Source organism: Sinocyclocheilus rhinocerous, unplaced genomic scaffold (genome assembly GCF_001515625.1).
Source record: "Sinocyclocheilus rhinocerous isolate Xijiao unplaced genomic scaffold, SAMN03320098_v1.1 scaffold1159, whole genome shotgun sequence".
Lineage (NCBI taxonomy): Eukaryota > Metazoa > Chordata > Actinopteri > Cypriniformes > Cyprinidae > Sinocyclocheilus > Sinocyclocheilus rhinocerous.
The window spans coordinates 645033-663455 of record NW_015634336.1 but is presented as its reverse complement, the minus strand read 5'-3'; the positions used below and the strand labels follow the sequence as shown (position 1 = coordinate 663455).

Sequence of the window (18423 nt, the reverse complement as noted above, 5' to 3'; positions counted from 1 at the left end):
ATTAGAATGTTTGCGGGAGCGGGACACACACGTTGCGGGAGTGGGCGGTAATGGTCAGAAATTCAGTGGGAGCGGGCTTAAGAAAACTGTCCCCAAGGCTCTAGGCTGCGCATCAACACACATGCTAAGTTTTTTTCGAGCTACCCCATCTCCACCCCCAATCATTAGTGCCGTTTCGTTCTGTCTTTGACAGAACATATGGGACCATTTTTGAAATAGTGCCATAAACAGGGGTTAAAGCAAAAAAATTTTAAAATATTACAATATAATAAGAAGTAGAATAAGACAAATAGGTTACCAATCATACGAAATTAGTATTTATAAAAAATGTATTTGTACAGAGGTGGCACAGAAGAACACAAAAGTGGCCTGTAGAAGCACATGCAAATGATACGTTCCGTCATCTGTCATCGTGTTATAAGCGTGGAACCTGAGGGAATTAGTACAATTGTTATTAATAGCCGCAATCTCGCACCGAAATGTCTGAAATTCAAGTACTTTCAAGAAGCGTGGGAACCCTGGAATTTATTTAAACATTATTTTTAAGGAATATCATGTTTGTCCATGTTTTAACTTAATATACCTCTGTTGTGCAGCACTTTGCCAAAAATAAAAGTTTTTAAATTTTCATTTGATAACATTTTAAAACATTAATTAAAATGTTAAATTGTGATACAGATATGGCTAATAGCTTTATTTTTTTATAACTTGTTCTTATTCTTTTAAGAGTCATTGTTACTGATAAGAATCATTGTTTAATATATACGATGAAATCGTGATATTTTCTGAGACGATTATCATACCGTGAAAGTCTCATACCGTTACAACCCAAGTTTGCAGTACCTGCTTTAAAGGGCGACTCCGGGGGGCTGGCTCCGCCCCCCCAAGTCCTGGGCATCCAAGGCCCCTCCCCCGACCACGGCGGCTTCTGACTGGAGAGACCCGGAGGGGGGCGGGGCAGGTGAGAAGGGTTCCGATTGGTCCGCCATGATTTGCCGTGTCCAATGGGCTCCGGAGGCCAACTAGACTTCAGCTCTGAGTATTTAGCTGGAAACATTAAGAGGTGATGCTTGTAATTCAAACGACTTAAAAACCTTTGTGCATTTTCATTAAAACCTTAATTAGTATATTTAAGTCAGCATTACCGGTGCCGTGTGCAGTGTGGGGCATTTCTGAGGCACTGTACGGCCAGGCACCAGGTGAAGGCATACAGGTGTTCAGAGAGTTTGACCCTGATCACAGACAGACAGACAGACTGTCAAACACGGTTACATTTTTCAAGTATGCATAGCAAAACCAATTTCTAAGGCCTCTGAAAAAAAAAACTGTTGTTCACAATCTACTACATGCCTTCTGTCACCTGATTGACAGTTAATGCTTTTTTTTAATCAAGTAAAAACTATTTTAGTGTAATTGTACAAACATCCACCTTCAGCTGGTGCTTCACGTTTCTTTTATGTCAAATTTTTACTGATTTTTATCAAGTAAACATCAGAATAACTTTAGTAATATTTCCATATGAACACTTACTGGACTGAAGCAGCTCGGCTTTACTCAATTCTCCAATCATTTGTTTGGCAAATTTCGTCTCAAATCTGATCATCAGGATTTTTTGAGGAACGTTTGTTTTCCAGAAGCTTTACTTCCACTGTTCCTCAGTGGAGGAATGATCTTCCCAAGCCTCCAAAACATCTCACATCTTCTGAGGAACGTTTAATTTCTTCATCTCTCAATCATCATTGCATTGAATTGCATTATATGCCTGGATCATTTAAATCGCATCTTACTAACATATTACTGGAGATATATAGAGTGACGACTGATATTTATATAATTTCATGTAAGTATCTGCTATACTGTTATAAAGATCTCATTGATTTACATTACAAGAGTTTCATCATATAAATATCAGCACATATTGCATATTTTTGCTTAAATTGTATCTGAATAAAACAGAGCTGTTTTTTCCCCTCCATATTCTCACTATACCAGACTATACGAGCCATAAAAGCCTGATGTATCAAAATAAATATATATAAAAAAACACTTATACAAACTTTAATACTTTGTCTAAAGGTTCAATAAATTGCTCCAATTCTAAACATTTTATTTCTCTAACTATAATTTTTATATGTCAGGCTTTACAGGGTTAAATTGTATATAAAATACCTTATTTTTATTACGTAAAAACCTGCATATATAATACATTAAAATTCTGTGTAAAATAACATTTAAATAATTAACAGAATTTAAAAAAAAAATTTTATATATTAAACTCTGTAAAAGGCCTGGAAACAATCCTAAATTAGATTTTAATATTCAACTTCAAAATGTCCAATTCATTTCAGTTTTCCATTAGTGGGGAAAACCTCAAACCTAAAAAAAATGTATTCAAGTAATTTCCATGAGTTCTGTTCATTAAACAATCAAATTGTATATAAGATTCCTTAAAAATTAAGACAGACATTTTAATAAGTTGTGCTGGTGAACATCTAGTTTGTTCCTTCTCAAAACTAGTAAACATGACTCGTTACGTAAAGCAGTAAATCAGACAGGAACCGTGCGATGCACATCATGTGGTCATCACAGGTCTTTCTGTCTGAAGACGAGACGATGGTTACCGTGAACGCTCACTGTCTCAGTACCTGTGTTGTCTTGCAGCAGATGATGTTCGGTATCACTGAGCACGGAGGATCCAAGCATTCCTGCAGGGCTCATGTAGGGGTCAGGCTCGGGCTCAGGGCTCTGGATGCCCTTCCACGGGACGCCCGGCTGAAACTCTGAGCGAGACAACATACGAAATACATGTGAAAGTCAAACACTTGCACACTGTGGGGCTCCTGATGTTGGGAGACTTTCATATGATATCAGACATCAAATGCTGAGCTGGACTGCGATGAGAACATTAAATAAATGACTTATGGGCTGCAGCTTTTATCAAATCTGGCAAACAGAAGCGGACCGCCCAAGTGCCATCATTCTTCACAGTATGTGGGCCGGAGCAAGGTGTTGGATTGTATCAGTGATCAAGGAAGGAAAGTCATGTTTACTAGTTTTGAGAAGGAACAAACTAGATGTATGTATGTGTGTGTGTGTGTGTGTGTGTGTGTGTATATATTATATACAAGACATGTCAAGACAATTTAATTAATTTCACCATTTCAAAGGAGGGAAATCACTAATAAAAATATTTAAATGTTACCTGGAGGCCAGGTGGGGTTGGCAGGAGACGCATCGACTTTCCCACCTGAGCTTCTGTGCCAGCTGCCGCCCAACACATCATACTGACAGAACGAGGAGCCACCGGCCTGCCTGACCGGCCCTGAACACACAAACACAGAGTTTAACACCTACTCATAGGAGCCTATGAAATCGTTTTACTTTTTAATAATTAAATAATAATTACATTTTACTAATCAAAAAGGATGTCTAATCAATTGAATCGACAATTTTAACAACTTAACATCACAGTAATTCACACCACTCCAGTCCATCAATTAACATCTTGTGAAGCCAAAAGCTGTGTGTTTGTAAGAAACAAATCCATGACTAAGATTTTTTTTTTTTAACTTGAAAGAGTTGCTTACGGTTAAAATGAGTTCTCTAACACACAGCTTTTCCCTTCACATGATATGAATTGATGAACTGGAGTGGTGTGGATTACTTGTTGATTATTGCGATGTTTTTTATCAGCTGTTTGACTCTCATTCTGACGGCACCCATTCACTGCAGAGGATCCATTAGTGACCAAGTGATGTAATGCTGCATTCTCCAGATCCGTTCCAATGAACAAACTCATCTACATTTTGGAAGGTCTGAGGGTGAGTAAATTTCCAGGAAAAAAAAAAAACTATACCTTTAATGAAGAATTTAAATAAAACCATTCCCTAATATAATTTAAATTAGCACATACCAATAAAACATGCTTTATAGTCCAAAATGTGTGATTCGTGTGTTTGAGGTGGTGACGTCCTCACCTGTGAAAGCAGCAGGAGCTTTGCTGTGCAGCTCAGATCCTCCCATGGTTGCATGCACTGGTCCATCAGGCTGTTTGTGGGCATTCATGCCCAGCGGATGGAGATGTGCGTCTGGGTGTTTGGGGACTTGTCCTCCCAAGGGTGGCGGTGAGAGTTTAGGCCCACCAGCACCCTGCTGCTGCTGTAGGATTGCCATGATCCGCGCCAGCTACAAAGAATTCACACATTAGTGGAACAGACAGAAAATGTTCTTTCAACGCATTTGCATTCCAGTTAAAATATCTAAACATTTACTTTTAGAAGCAACACTGAATAAGATATTAAAACTTGTTTTCATAGATTTCATCTTGAATGTAGAGTTGTATTGACTTCTTTATTTACATAAAGTGTAAATCTGCCAGCATGCCAAGTAGAGAAAATCAATGAAAACAGGTCTTATTATCTTCAAAAGTTTTCTTCAAGAATTTTTAGATATAAAAGAGTTTAAGTTATCAATCAGGCGACATAAAGCATGTAGTAGATTTGTGTGCAACAGTTTTGATCATGTGGATTATTTAAAAGTAGGGCCGCCCTCAACTAAAGATTTTTCTGGTCGACTAGTAGTCATTCATTTTACACATTAGTCAACTAATCACTATTTATTAATAAATCATTTAAAATCATAATAAAAAGCCTTTAATTGCCTACATTACTTAATAAGCACTCAAGCACACGCATAAAGCTTGCCACGGCACACCGGCAGAAGTAATGATTATGAATGTGTCAGGGAAAAACAGTAAAGAGGCTGCATTATCATTTAAATAATTCATTGATAAGCTAGTGCTTTCTTTGTTTTCAGTTTAAGAGATGAACTCGGCGACACAGACTCGTAATTTCCGCAGTAGTGGATGCGCCTGTATGAATGTTTCAAACAGATTACATAATTTGAGAATATTTGTTTTCCATTTGAATTGGTTAATTTGAAAGTAGACATTTCACTCTCAATAGATATATTTTTAATGTCTGTGTAACCCAAGTGTACACAGAGTTTTGGAGTTTCGCGCTCAAGTTCACAGAGACCGAGACGGCAGAAAGCACATCCTGTTTGCTTTCATTATTTTACAAAAGCGCAATGTTTTGTTGTTATTGTGAGTGCACACAATTAAACGTAGAGTCTTTACAGAATCGAAAGTTGTATTACTCTTATCTGTATGACCAAAAATGAGGGAATATTTTAAGAGACCGTGACCGCACCAGCGCTTCCATCTGTCCTGGCTGCAGTGAAACGCTACTGCAGCTTCCACATTCCACACAGACACTATAATATAGCGCACATTTTCTAGGTTAACATTAGATTGAGTGGCCATGTAAAGTTGCTGCTACTTGCATATTACAAATGATAAGCCATATTTGAGGTTGATGTATGATAGGTGAGTGTTTGGATGTCCTGCCCGTTGTACTGTATTAGCCTACCACATAGACTAGCTGTTAACGATCTGCGTGACTTTGCCAATGTGGATTTTTATTTTATTTTTTTTTCTGCGACCAAGCGACTAATAAAATTTTGGTCGACCAAGCCTCTTCTGGTCGACTAACGGTTAGTCAACTATTAGGGGGCAGCCCTATTTAAAAGCCTTAGAAATGTCTTTATCAAATTGATTCGGCAGGCTTTACAGGGTTGAGTCAGTAGGGGGCACTGTGGTGTTAGTTGGTTGAGCGGTTATGCTGTACCTGCTGCGGGTCGTGCTGTTGTCTTACAGGAGGAGGAAACTTCCTCTGATTCAGAAACTGCTGCTGCTGTTGTTGTTGCAATAGGAGCTGACAGGCCTGAGATAGAGAATGTATATAAAACATTAAAACAACGCTTTTTTTAAATGCCTTACGTTATATTTGAGGACTAAGGGCCAGATTTACTAACAGCTTGCACCAGCGCAAACCGTCTTTTGGCGTTAAAATAGCACAGTCAGAATTTACTGGAGACGCACAGTGAAGAATCAGTGTTGAAAAAACGTGGACAGTTATTTTTGCATCTGACCTTATCGAATACACATTTGTAGGAGTTTCCCTTTCAGACAAAAAATTTATGGGAGGAGAGTATTAAAATGAATCACGCAACGCGATTTACTAACGTTTGCGCTCGTCAAATTACTGGTATTTGCGGCATCATTTAATGCACAAAAAAAGCATGTCTTAAAGCAGGTGTTAATTTGCACTGCTCTTGGTAGTTTGCGCTAGTCATTATGGAAATGATCTGGCTGCGTCTGTGTTCTTTAATGTGCGCATTGTTAGTAAATCACCTGCAGAATTTTCCCCTCCCATCGGCGGATTTATGGAATTGCGCTCTAACTCTACTTTGCCTTGTTTAGTAAATCTGGCCCTTAATGAGATACGTACTAGTTGAAACTGTTGCATGTGTGGATGAATGCCACCAAGCATGGCGATGTGTTGGGGGGAAAGCTGTGGAGGGAACATGCCTCCACTAGGTGGCGCCATTGGCTTTAGCATCGGCCCAGGAACCTGAAGAACGACAGAGGAACCATGATATGAGTGTGCACTAATGGCGCTTTTCCACTGCATGGTAGGGCACGGTACGGTTCACTTTTGGGGGGTTTTCCACTGGGTACAGTACCTGGTACTTTTTTCAGTACCACCTCGGTTGAGGTTCCAAGCGAACCGTACTGTTGCCAAAACGTAACGTGTAGACTCTGCTTATCACGGATTGGCCGGAGAGAATCGTCACTACCTGCATCACTGAACTTTCGACACGAGACACAACAGACCCACTAGATTTAAATCAGCACAGCCAGCGAAGGATCGAACGCAACTGTTTTGAACAAGCGCACCTTTTTTTAACAACCAAAAAATATCGTGGTCTGTTGAGGAAGTACAGACATTCCTCTATTGATAGCAGAGGAGCGGATCTAGCCAGAGCTTGATAGGGCGACGCGGAATGAAAAAGTTTTTCAGGAGTCGAGGCAGTAGGCGCAACTATAACAACATGTGAATAATCCCGCCCACTCTAAAGTGATACTAAACTGCAGTGGAAATGCAAACCGAGCTGTGCAGAGTCGTACCACGCAGTGGAAACGCCCCATAATAAGCATCCATTTATCCCAGTGTTAAATCCAAGAACACAAACTGACCTGAGGCGGGAACTGGTGAGGCACTTGTGCTCGTATCCCAGGGGAAGGGTTTAAGGGGTGCACACCAGCCTGATGCATCCCTCTCAGTGGAGGAATCCCACCACCGCCAAACATACTATGACCTCCAACCTTCAAAACAACAGCAAAGAGGAGCAACAGTTAAAGCTTAGGGCTTTAAAAGGTTTTTAAATATCTAGCTATGGACTTTTACCCTTGTGACCTTGAATAAGGAAAAATAAAAGGATAAAATAGAAGCTGCAATGGACTTCCATATGGTAAAGCACTTTCGAGTGAAACTGCTTATTAAATAAGACAAAAAAACAGAACAGTATTTGATATTATCCCTCGTGTAGCAAATGGCTGCAATATAACAAAGAGTGAAAAATTTAAGGGGGTCTGAATACTTTCCGTACCCACTGTATATTGCACGATAAGTCGATATATTGATTATTACGACAGGCCTACTCGTGAAAAGTGAGTAGCATCAGATAAATCTGATCTCATAACCTCAGGTTGCTCCAGGGTCACTCAGGACTGCAATAAGTCCAGCTGCTTTTCGTTCTCGAGAGGGTTTCTGCATTTCATGCCATCTTTGTTATAAGATGTGACTCTCTTTGTCCTCCAGGGAAGATGGGATTGGCTGTGTCTCAGTACCTTGTCCAGGTAAGGTCCGGTCTCCCCGCATGGCATCTCTTTGGAAGGCTGTGAGCGGAAAGCTCCACCAGTCCTGCCGCCTCTCCGCATCTCACCATCATTCATTCCTCTCCTGTCGTGCCTGCTATCGTGACCCATACTGGAGTCTTCATCCTGACAAAAATATACAGCATTTTTCTACAGATCTGCAGCAACACACAAGAGCAGATCAGCACAGTGGTAACGACTATCTTACCGTAACGCTCATGTTTGAGAACTGCCGAGTCACAGGAGACACCCATGAGTCCCCACTGTTACCTTTAAGAGGGCTCTAAGGGACAAACCAAAGGGTTACTTAGGAGTTGATAGTTTCCCCAAGTCAAAAAGTCTTGGTGAGGTCAAAAAAAGCTCCCAACATACCTTAGCGTTGAGTCTCCTGGCCCCCTGGCCTTGCCCCCAGCCCCCGGAGTTGTATGTGTTGCTTTGAGATCCCCGACTGCCCCAAACACCAGTGCCACCGTCCTCTTCCTCCCAGCTGGAGTGTCGCGATACATTCGAGCCTTCGTCACCCCACCCCTCTTGCATAGACTTTGAACCTTAAGAGTAAATATGAAGATCGGCTCAAGTGGCACACTTGAAGAGTTTATGTAATTATGGCAGCCATAATGATGATTATTTTGCCAGCTAATTAATTGTGATAAGTCTTACACAGCATTAGGCCTATATTTAGATTTACTTCATTGCATCAAACGTTGCCATTTACAATGTTTTTGTTCAACATTGTAACCAATTACAAGCTGCGTTCCCATTAGACTTGCGCAAAACTTTTGCAATATTTTATCAATGTCAATAAAAAACGATTGCGAAATGACGGCATTTCCATTTAATTTTATGCGACTAAAACTTAATTTTTTCCTCTCGCGATAAGTCAAGGTGACGGGTACGGGTAGGTTTACATATAACGCAGCCACTGCACTAGCCATTACTTTTAATCGAAGGAGACGGAGGCGTGTATCTTTAGCAAAGCAGTGTGGAGAGCCGCTTCTGAAACACTTCTAAAACGTGCTGCAGGGCAGATGGTATAAACACAAGCATTGACTAGAGTGGCCGTGTCGGATCCATAATGCACCGCAGACATGTGCAGGGTAAATTATCCAAGCATTAATTACAAGGAAAGCCCCTTATACTTGAGAACGGCCATGTAAAATGTGTTTCTTGGAGGTTATAGTACATTAAAGGGTTAGTTCACCCAAAAATAAAAATTCTGCCATTAATTACTCACCCTCGTGTTGTTCCAAACCCATAAGACCTTCTTTCATCTTCGGAACACAATTTAAGATATTTTTGATGAAATCTGAGGGCTCTCTGACCCTCCCATAGACAGTAAGGTTACTACCACGATCAAGGCCCAAAAAAGTACCAAGATGATCGACAAAGTAGTCCATGTGACATCAGTGGTTCAACTGTAATGTTACGAAGCTACAAGAATATTTTTTGCAAAGAAAACAAAAATAATTACTTTATTCCACATGTTTGTCTCTACTGCGTCATTTGTGGACGCACGTTCATGACCGTACCATGACGCATGCGTGGCGGCACCGGTGCTGACCCAGATCCGGCGTGATGACATTGAACACATGCGCTGTACCTTGTTTACACTCGGGGCCCAATAGCGCCATATAGTGTTGCTTTCGTCAACGAAAATTATGACAAATACAATTTTCATTGACTAAAACTAGACTAAATGTCATCAGTTTTCGTCGACTAAAACTAGACTAAAATGCTCAGACTTTTAGTTGACTAAAACTCGACTAGACTAAAAAGAGTATGAACATGACTAAAACTAATAAAAACTAAAATGACAGTTTCACACAAAGACTAGACTAAAACTAAAATTAAAACAGGCCGCCAAAAACAACACTAGCGCCATACGTATCCCTTCTAGCCTTAACCGTAAACAAAGCATGGTGATAATTATCAAATCATGTGTTTTCATTAAGGATTTCACATAATTTTCCTTATTTTGTATCATTTGGCACAGTTTTAACATTTAATAGAGTTAAAATTTGGTCAAGTAAAATATTTCAAAACAAGCATATTTGGTGCAATGTGTCAAACCCTCAACCCACTGGAAAAAAAACTTGGCAATAGTTTAAAAGCAGCCCAATTCCTTGCAAAAACCAGTCTTGGCAACCATTGAGCATGTACACTTAGGCAGGCTCTTACCAGATTTAGTAGATTGGGAATGCGAGTTTCCCCATCCTCCTCCTTTCCCTGGTTCACTGGATTCCCCCCAACCATCAGACGATTTCCCCCAAGCAGATGTACTGCTGTCCACAGAAGGATCTGAGGGACCACTGCTGCGTGCCCATGTTGCAGGAACTGGAATGTGAATGTGTTAATGAATGGGATGTTTCTGGTTTGAAACCATTTAACTACTTTAATATGCACTGCTGCCTTCTTACCAGAGTTTTTAGAAAGAGCTCCAGCCTGTCTTCCAGACAACTGCTGTTGGTCTTGTGAGCTGTTGGTCTTCTTATCCCACAGATTGACGGTCCTACTGTTGTAGCGTGACGGATCGCCCCATGCAGATGTGCCATCGTCAATTTCCATTTTCCGGCTGATGGACTGTGGCGAGGGTTCCTCCCACCCACTCGGCTCTACAACTGAAGGCACCTGAGGGATGGGCCCACAGGTCCAGCCAGACCCTTTACCTCGGTCGTCGGTGTCTCCTGGACGACCCCGTTCCTGCAAGTCCTTTGGATATACCGCCATTTGCTGCTGGGTTTGCGATTGCTGCTGCGGTTTTTGATTTTGGTTTTTAAGTGCTGCTTGTTTGTTTGGTATCTGTGATGGAAGAAGCTTCTCGCCCCATCCCTGGTGCGGTTTGACACTGCTGCCTCCCCAGCCACCACTCCGCTGTCCCGACTCTTCCAGGCTGCACCATAACCCTTCATCCTGATTCTTGCGGTCACTGTCTTTCTCTTCTTTCCAGCCTCCACCCTCGGGTAATGGAGTCCACTCACTTCCACCACCCTGGTTCCACCCCGTCCCTTCCCTCGTGCAAGTATCTTCAACCTCCTGGTCTTCTCCCCAACCACTCCCTTTGCAACCAATCCCAATGCTCATGTCTCCGTGCCCGGGCCGCCCTTGAGCTCTACCCACCTGGCCAACCTCCTGCTTCTGCATTTTGGAGCTGGAAAGATCCCCAGTGTCCCGCCAGCCCTCCTTACTGCGGTCGGTGTCCACTTCTACATCCCAGCTAACATTCCCACTGTTGCCCTCAAAATCCCAGGCGACATTCTGCTTGATCTGAGTCTTTCCCCATCCTGTGTTGCACAGCACTTTAGGATCCATGTTAGTGTGATTGATCATGCTTTCTAAGGCTTCTTCTGGGTGGAGGGCCTGACTTCTGGAGGGGCTTTGGACCAAATTTGGGGCGTGCATCCCATCCTCATTGCTTTCTCTGCCAGTCGATTTTTCCTCAGACCCATCACAATCATCAACTGCTTTCTGATTGTCATCTCTTGATGCCACGCTGTTTCCAAACATTGAAGAGTCCTGTAAACTATCTGTGCTTACCTCAGAGATCCCTCTCACATCCTCTTTTGATGCTCCAACTGCTAAATCTGAGGTCCATCCTGTAGCTGCCTGTTTGTTTGAAACTACCGTGTCTCCGTCCCACACTCCCTGAGAGATGCCAGTGCCTTCACTTGAACTTCCACCTACTGCATCAATTCTCTTCCCAACAGGGTCTTCTCCTGTATCCCATAATTCCGTTCTGGAGACTCCACCATCTCCACCACGATTTGGTCCAGCCTGAAGCTCCAACGAATCCCCTGTAATGCGCTCTTCGTTCTTGGAGAGTGTCTGGTACACTGCACTGGCTGGACTCAAGGGTGTGGGAGTAGATTCCTCATAAGTAGTGTGGTTTGCGCCATCAGGGTCGGAATTTGGTTTTAGACCTTGAGTGTCCTCCTGGTCTCCAGAAAGCATTGACACCTTGGAATTGAAGTGCTGATTGACTTCTTTAATGGATTCTTTATTCTCAGACTGTGAAGATGCACCTCCTACCGCACTGACTTCTGCATATTCAGATAGTTGAGAAGAAGTGTCCATTCTTAGGCCATCAGACTCATCCATCCTTGACCTGGCAGAATGTGGGGTCTGATCACTATCCCATGAGTCTTCCGGTCTTGGCCATTTCTCTACATCAGAATTGTCCTTGTCCATTCCCTGAGTGGAGGGTTGACGTCCTGAGCTCAACCCCCATGTGTAATTTGCATAAGTGGGAGTGCCAGAGGCATCTGACGATAAGTGCAGAGAAACGGAATCTACTGTTGGATCTGGAAGAGAAAAATACACCACATCAGAAAAGAATAAAAACCCCCCAAAAAACTGTGTCCATTAACTTTTTAATTCACCCACCTGAGGCATCAGCTTGCTCCTGCAGGGAAAGCTGGGGTGCAGGGTCCCCTCCGTTTCCGCCTCCCAGCAGCATGCAGGACAGTGGTGGCTGGCCCCTTTTCAGTAGCACTTTTGGTTCCTGTTGGTTGCGGAAGCGCGGGGGCACCTCACAGGGCATATAGCGCTGGGACACCACGGAGGGGGGCTGTCCGTTGGCCACAGCGGCCCACTTTGCATTCTTCCCTCCCTCAGGGGGGTCCGGTGAACCCCCGACAACAGGACAGGGGGAGGTTGTTTCGGCGGGACCCGGTCGAGATGAAGCACAGGTAAGGGTGACAATGGATGTGGCAGATGGAGATGAGCCCGATTCTGACAGGAGGACAGCGGTTGAAAAGAAATGAAGTCAATAATACATAGCAATGGACAGCATTTCTTAAAATGACTTCTACATAATGGCAGAAAACTTCACTCTTATTTTCAAACCTACAAAGAATTTTTTTAGTTTCAAACCTTGAACCAACATATTTGAAAGCCAGAAAAGAGATAAAAAGTAGTGATGCACCAAACTACTGGCAACCAAAAATTTCAGGTGAAACATCATAGAAAAAAATTAAAAGAAAAAAAAACATTTTTGGCCAAAACTGAACACCATACCAGTGTTAATGTCATTGACGAATAATTTGTCATAATTTACGTCAATGACATTTTTTACACCAACAAAAACGAGACGATAATGAACTAAAACTTGTTTTGAATGACAAAAACTATGACGAAAATCTATTGACATTTTCGTCAATGAATAAAAATCTTATGATATTTAGTCGACTAAAACTAGACTAAAACTAAAAACAATTCAGATGACTAAAATATGACTGAAACTAAATGGCATTTTAGTCAAAAGACTATGACTAAAACTAAATCAAAATTTGCTGTCAAAATTAACACTGCACCATACGGAGTTCAATTACCCAAATAACCAAATTTAATTACCAAAAGCTTTTAGTTGTCAGCTAAATAAAAACCTTAATTTCAGTCTTAGTGTTTTAGCAAAATAATTTATTTTGGAGCGTCTCCTAAAAAATATAAGACTGTGTACTAACCCTAACCAGAAAGAAAAACACAGTATATAAACACTGACTATGAAGGTAATTATTACAATTCTATTATACTATTCTATTACAATTCTATTTACAACAGAATTATAATTCTATTACAATATAATTTGCATTCAATTTGCATAAGTTGGCTACATACAAGTAATATATTGTAATAAATATTTATACAGATATTAAAGAAAATAACAGATTTTTCACAAATGGTCTTCAAAACTGTTTATGTGAAGCAGCTTAATATGGGCATTACTAGTTGGAAAAAAAAAATCACTTTTTCAAATGATGAACCTCTTAAAGATTCTTCTCAGGCACGGCACCTGAGAAGAACCTGTAAGATCGTCTGTAAGATGTTTATCATGAGATGTTTAAATCAAGACTTCTTATGCAAACAAGCATACATGAAACACTGGCGTACACAAATGTGAATTACTCACACATACAACCACTGAAAGTACTATGCAAGTATATGTAAGAAGACGGTGTCGGGATGAATGGGGTTGAAGGTCCGATTTGCAGTTTCAATGCAGCTTCAAAGGGCTCTACACTATCCCAGCCAAAGAATGAGGGTCTTATCGATCTGTCATTTTCTAAAAAAAAATTAAATGTATATACTTTTTAACCACAAACGCTTGTCTTGCACTAGTTCAACTTCACGAATTCACATGTGACGTAGGCAGAAGTACCGACCCAGTGTTTACAAAGCAAACATGCAAAGAAAGTCAAATGCCCTTTACAAAAAAAGGTAAAACAACAATGTCGGATGATTTTGAAGTTGGAGGAGAAAATGAGATGGACTTTTTCGCCCTACCCGACCTTTAAGAACCGAAGTACACAGACAAAGAACTAACCGTGCATGTCCTTTCCAACGTGAAAGTGTAATGCGTGAAGACGCACATGCACATGCAGTTCTCCTTGGCCCCCCGACTGAGCCACTATTTTCCTATTTAATACTGTAAAGTTGCTTTGACACAATCTGAATTGCTAAAAGCGCTATATAAATAAAGGTGACTTGACATGCGCATCACAGAGCTAGTGCAAAATGAGCATTTGTGGTTAAAAAGTATAATCGTTTCGCTAGATAAGACCCCTATTCATTGGCTGGGATCATGTAGAGCCCTTTGAAAGCTGCATTGAAACTGCAATTTGGATCTTCAACCCGTTAGTCCCGTTGAAGTCCTGTTTATTCATTTACAAAGTATGGTTCAGTACTGCTACTGCTTTTTTAAAAATAGTAAAGCTCTGTTTTAGTTTTCGTTTACCATTTTAAAAACTATCGGTTGATTAATCGGTATCATCCAGTGTGGTCCAACCTAGCTATCGGTAACGGTAAAATCCACTATCGGTCAACCTCTAATATATATGCATCAAGTTTTCCACAAAAATATGAAGCACAAGTGTTTTCAACACTGATAATAATGAGAAATGTTTCTTGAGCAGCAAATCAGCATATTAGAATGATTTCTGAAGGATCATGTGACACTGAAGACTGGAGTAATGAAGCTGAAAATTCAGCTTTAAATCACAGGAATAAATTACACTGTTACTATATCTTTACATAGAAAACAGTTCTTTTAAATTGTAAAAATATTTCACAATATTAGTTTTTATTATACTTTTCATCAAATGAATGCAGCCTTGGAGAGCAGAAGAGACTTCAAAAACATTAAAAAAATCATACTGACCACAAAAACTTTGAACGATAGTGTACATGTGTGACTATTTCACACTTGAGTATTAAAAAGTTAATTGTAAATTACCAACCTTTAGTGCTGTCTTCAGTGCCCTGTAATAAAAAAATTGCTCATTAGATGATTGTGCATCCATATACAGCTAATGTATGTTTTCTTGAGTATATACAGTGTTATACAGCAAAAGCATTGCCCACCTCCTGATGACTGCTGTCTCCTGTCTTACAGTGACTGTCTTCCATGAACTGCTGCTCCCTTCCTGTTCCTATGACATGACACACATCACATTATAACACTAGACTGTTTTATACGATACACGTAGTATATGTTCTGTATTCATGCCATGAAAGTCTCATGCATGTTGTAAATTGCTCCATTTGCACCTATTTCCACCAGCCCAGTCATGAAACAATAAAGATTTTAATGTTAATGATGTTGATGATTACAAACTTTCTTACACAAACACTCTGCACAGCATTACACTGAAGGTAAGTTAAATAGTAAAAATACTCTTGATACACATCATGGTACTGAACGACGACCATACTACGATAGTAGTTCTCCAGTGTACTTCAAAGACCTATGTACTACTTGAAATGAACTATGAATCATTGTTGATGTGCGCCATAAAGCGGTTTTATTCATCTTTCTGCTTAAACTTGCCAAGCTAACGTGCTAATTATGGCGCATTTACGCACAAACATTCAAACGCACAGAAAAATATGCTTTAATAGCACTCGAAGCAAATAGTATAGTGTTACTTGTATCATTTCAGGCCACGTTAGTTTATGTAAGGCTTCTATACATTCAATTGTTCAGTGGATTTCGATGGTAAGCAGATGAAGAGATCAAAACTAAATACAGTGTTAACAGATAAGCTCGCGACATAATAAAAACAGCTTTCAAACATGAATCTAACATATTATTTCACATGCATACATGCGTACGTTGTTGCTAGTGTGATATATGTTGAGTGTGTTTGCAAATGTTTGAGTTTGTTTTGCTCACCTCAATCCGGCCTGCAGCTGCGCACTGACGCCGCGCCGATCAACATCCGGGTATCAGGTCACATAAACACAAACACAAACACATAAACACACACACACTCCATCTCCCACCGAACGCTAAACAGGTGTAATAATAAATAGTGACTCTTTTAAAATTCTTAATATGTTTATTAAAGATGTAAGCGTGTCACAGACGGCTGTCATACAAACATTGTATCATTTAATGTGGACGCTGCTGACAGACCAGCAGAGGGCGCTGTGATTTCCGCGCCAACGCCTACTTATGCACTAAAGCAGGGGTGTCCAACTTTTCCTAAAGGGGGCCGGACTGCCATCTTGTGTTGACATTTTGAAACTGCATAGGCCTATTTTGTAAATTATGCTTGGCGGGCCATATATAATATAGATTATTAAGACAGCTGCGGGCCGCTTAACATTCATCCACGGGCCGCATTTGGCCCGCGGGCCGTAGTTTGGACACCCCTGCACTAAAGTATGTACTTCATTTGTGAAAAAATCAAACAAATGCTGTTCTTCTGAACTTTATATTCGTCAAAGTATCTTGAAAAAAAAATGCATCACGCTTTTTACAAAAGTATACAACTGTTTTCAACATTAATAATATACTATGTAATATAATAATAGCATATCATAAAATTACCTCTTGAAATGCGGACCGAAGTCAAGGGCAACCAACCTGCCTGTCATCTTGCCACATTTCAAGTAACACCGTTGATCTGCCAGTCGGGTCTTTAATGAAGAGAACTATGTGTTTTGCAAAATTAATTTAATAATTAATGGTCAAACGCATGGTGCTATTAGTATCGTTATAAAAGTGCTCAATGGTGTTGCAGATGAAATATAGCCTAAAATAGATGACAGTATTTTTCTGATGGATAAAAATCGCATGACGTAAGTCAAATGGTCAGATAAGGATTATTTATAGCTTTTTATTAGCATCCACATTAACTGACGATATTTTTAAATGCACAATTAATATATTTAATATATTAATTAATATATTGTTATGAGTGTGAGCACCCCTATACATGTTTGAGAATGTGTCGCTATATTTACATAAAATAAATTGTTACATTTTAAAGCTATTAGATGGAGTAATAGGCCTAAACAAACAAAAATTTATTTCAGATTGGGGACTATAAAGGGATAGTTCACCCAAAAACGAAAATGTGATGTTTATCTGCTTACCCCCCAGGGCAGCCAAGATGTAGGTGACTTAGTTTCTTCAGTAGAACACAAACGAAGATTTTTAACTCAAACCGTTGCAGTCTATCAGTCATATAATGGCAGTCAATGGGCTCCACGGCTTTGAGAGTAAAAAAAAACATACACAAACAAAACCAAATTAAACCCTGCGGCTTGTGACGATACATTGAGGTTTTAAGACACAAAATGATCAGTCTGTGCAAGAAACTGAATAGTATTTATATCATTTTTTACCTCTGATCCATCGCAATGTCCAACTGTCCTGAGCACGTTCACAACATTTTGGGTGAACTATCCCTTTAATATTAAATTAATAATTAAGAGCACTGTCCACCAGAACTGCACATTTTGTATGTCTCCCTTATCAGACACACCCAATTCAGATTTTTGTAGTCTACTAATGAGCTAATGAGATGAACCAGGGCCCGTCTTCACAAAACATTTTATCTTACCACTAAGAGTTCTCCTAAATAGCAGTAAAAGTTTCTAGCTAAGAGTTTTCTCTTAAAACCTATTCATAAAGCTGCTGAGACAAACTTTTACTAAGGAATAGAAGTCTTAAGCTAAGGGTAAGGACGGGGTTGACCTCGTTGCTATGGATGATGTCAGCATGCTTACTAACTATGCACACAGTGATTGGCTGATAGTCTCTGTCAGAGATTTATTCATGGAAGTATTGTAGAGCACGATGTTGCCATATATACTGAACAAAATTATAAACGCAACACTTTTGTTTTGTCTGTGGCATTGTGCTGTGTGATAAAACTGCACATTTTAGAGTGGCCTTTTATTGTGGCCAGCCTAAGGCACACCTGTGCAATAATCATGCTGTCTAATCAGCATCTTGATATGCCTCACCTGTGAGGTGGATGGATTATCTTGGCAAAGGAGAAGTGCTCACTAACACAGATTTAGACAGATTTGTGAACAATATTTGAGAGAAATAGGCATTTTGTGTACATAGAAAAAGTCTTAGATCTTTGAGTTCAGCTCATGAAAAATGGGGGCAAAAACAAAAGTGTTGCGTTTATAATTTTGTTCAGTGTATAAAGGTTTAAAAATAAAAATGTTGCCACATTCAAATAAAGATTTTAAAATGCAGGCTAAGGCCCAATCCCAATTCTACCCCTTAGCCTACCCCTCCGTTTCGTGCGTTCACGTGAAGGGGTAGGGATGTCTCGATTCTCTTTTGGTTGGAGGGGTAGGGGTAGGGGAAGGGCCAGACAGCCCTTCAACCGAAGCTTTTTCGG

At 40.3% G+C, this 18423-nt stretch overlaps 1 protein-coding gene across 4 annotated transcripts in view; it reads right to left on the bottom strand.

The window, feature by feature from the left end:
* LOC107745528 (trinucleotide repeat-containing gene 6B protein-like) overlaps nucleotides 1–16022 on the bottom strand; it is a 23485-nt gene extending 7463 nt beyond the window's left edge. For 2 of the 4 annotated variants that reach the window (XM_016559426.1, XM_016559425.1), the window contains exons 1-17: nucleotides 15948–16022; nucleotides 15137–15204; nucleotides 15013–15034; nucleotides 12161–12508; nucleotides 10198–12078; nucleotides 9959–10114; nucleotides 8153–8328; nucleotides 7989–8063; nucleotides 7754–7906; nucleotides 7104–7228; nucleotides 6351–6480; nucleotides 5688–5783; nucleotides 3978–4185; nucleotides 3203–3322; nucleotides 2646–2780; nucleotides 1146–1232; nucleotides 844–1047 (exon numbers count right to left, since the gene is read on the bottom strand). In XM_016559426.1, the coding sequence (XP_016414912.1) occupies nucleotides 844–1047; nucleotides 1146–1232; nucleotides 2646–2780; nucleotides 3203–3322; nucleotides 3978–4185; nucleotides 5688–5783; nucleotides 6351–6480; nucleotides 7104–7228; nucleotides 7754–7906; nucleotides 7989–8063; nucleotides 8153–8328; nucleotides 9959–10114; nucleotides 10198–12078; nucleotides 12161–12508; nucleotides 15013–15034; nucleotides 15137–15181 (3961 nt within the window). In that variant the 5' untranslated portion in view covers nucleotides 15182–15204; nucleotides 15948–16022. Of the gene's footprint in view, nucleotides 1–843; nucleotides 1048–1145; nucleotides 1233–2645; nucleotides 2781–3202; nucleotides 3323–3977; nucleotides 4186–5687; nucleotides 5784–6350; nucleotides 6481–7099; nucleotides 7229–7753; nucleotides 7907–7988; nucleotides 8064–8152; nucleotides 8329–9958; nucleotides 10115–10197; nucleotides 12079–12160; nucleotides 12509–15012; nucleotides 15035–15136; nucleotides 15205–15947 lie in introns of all 4 variants that reach the window. The other 2 variants (XM_016559427.1, XM_016559428.1) reach the window with 2 other exon arrangements.
* Between the last annotated feature and the right edge of the window lie 2401 nt (nucleotides 16023–18423).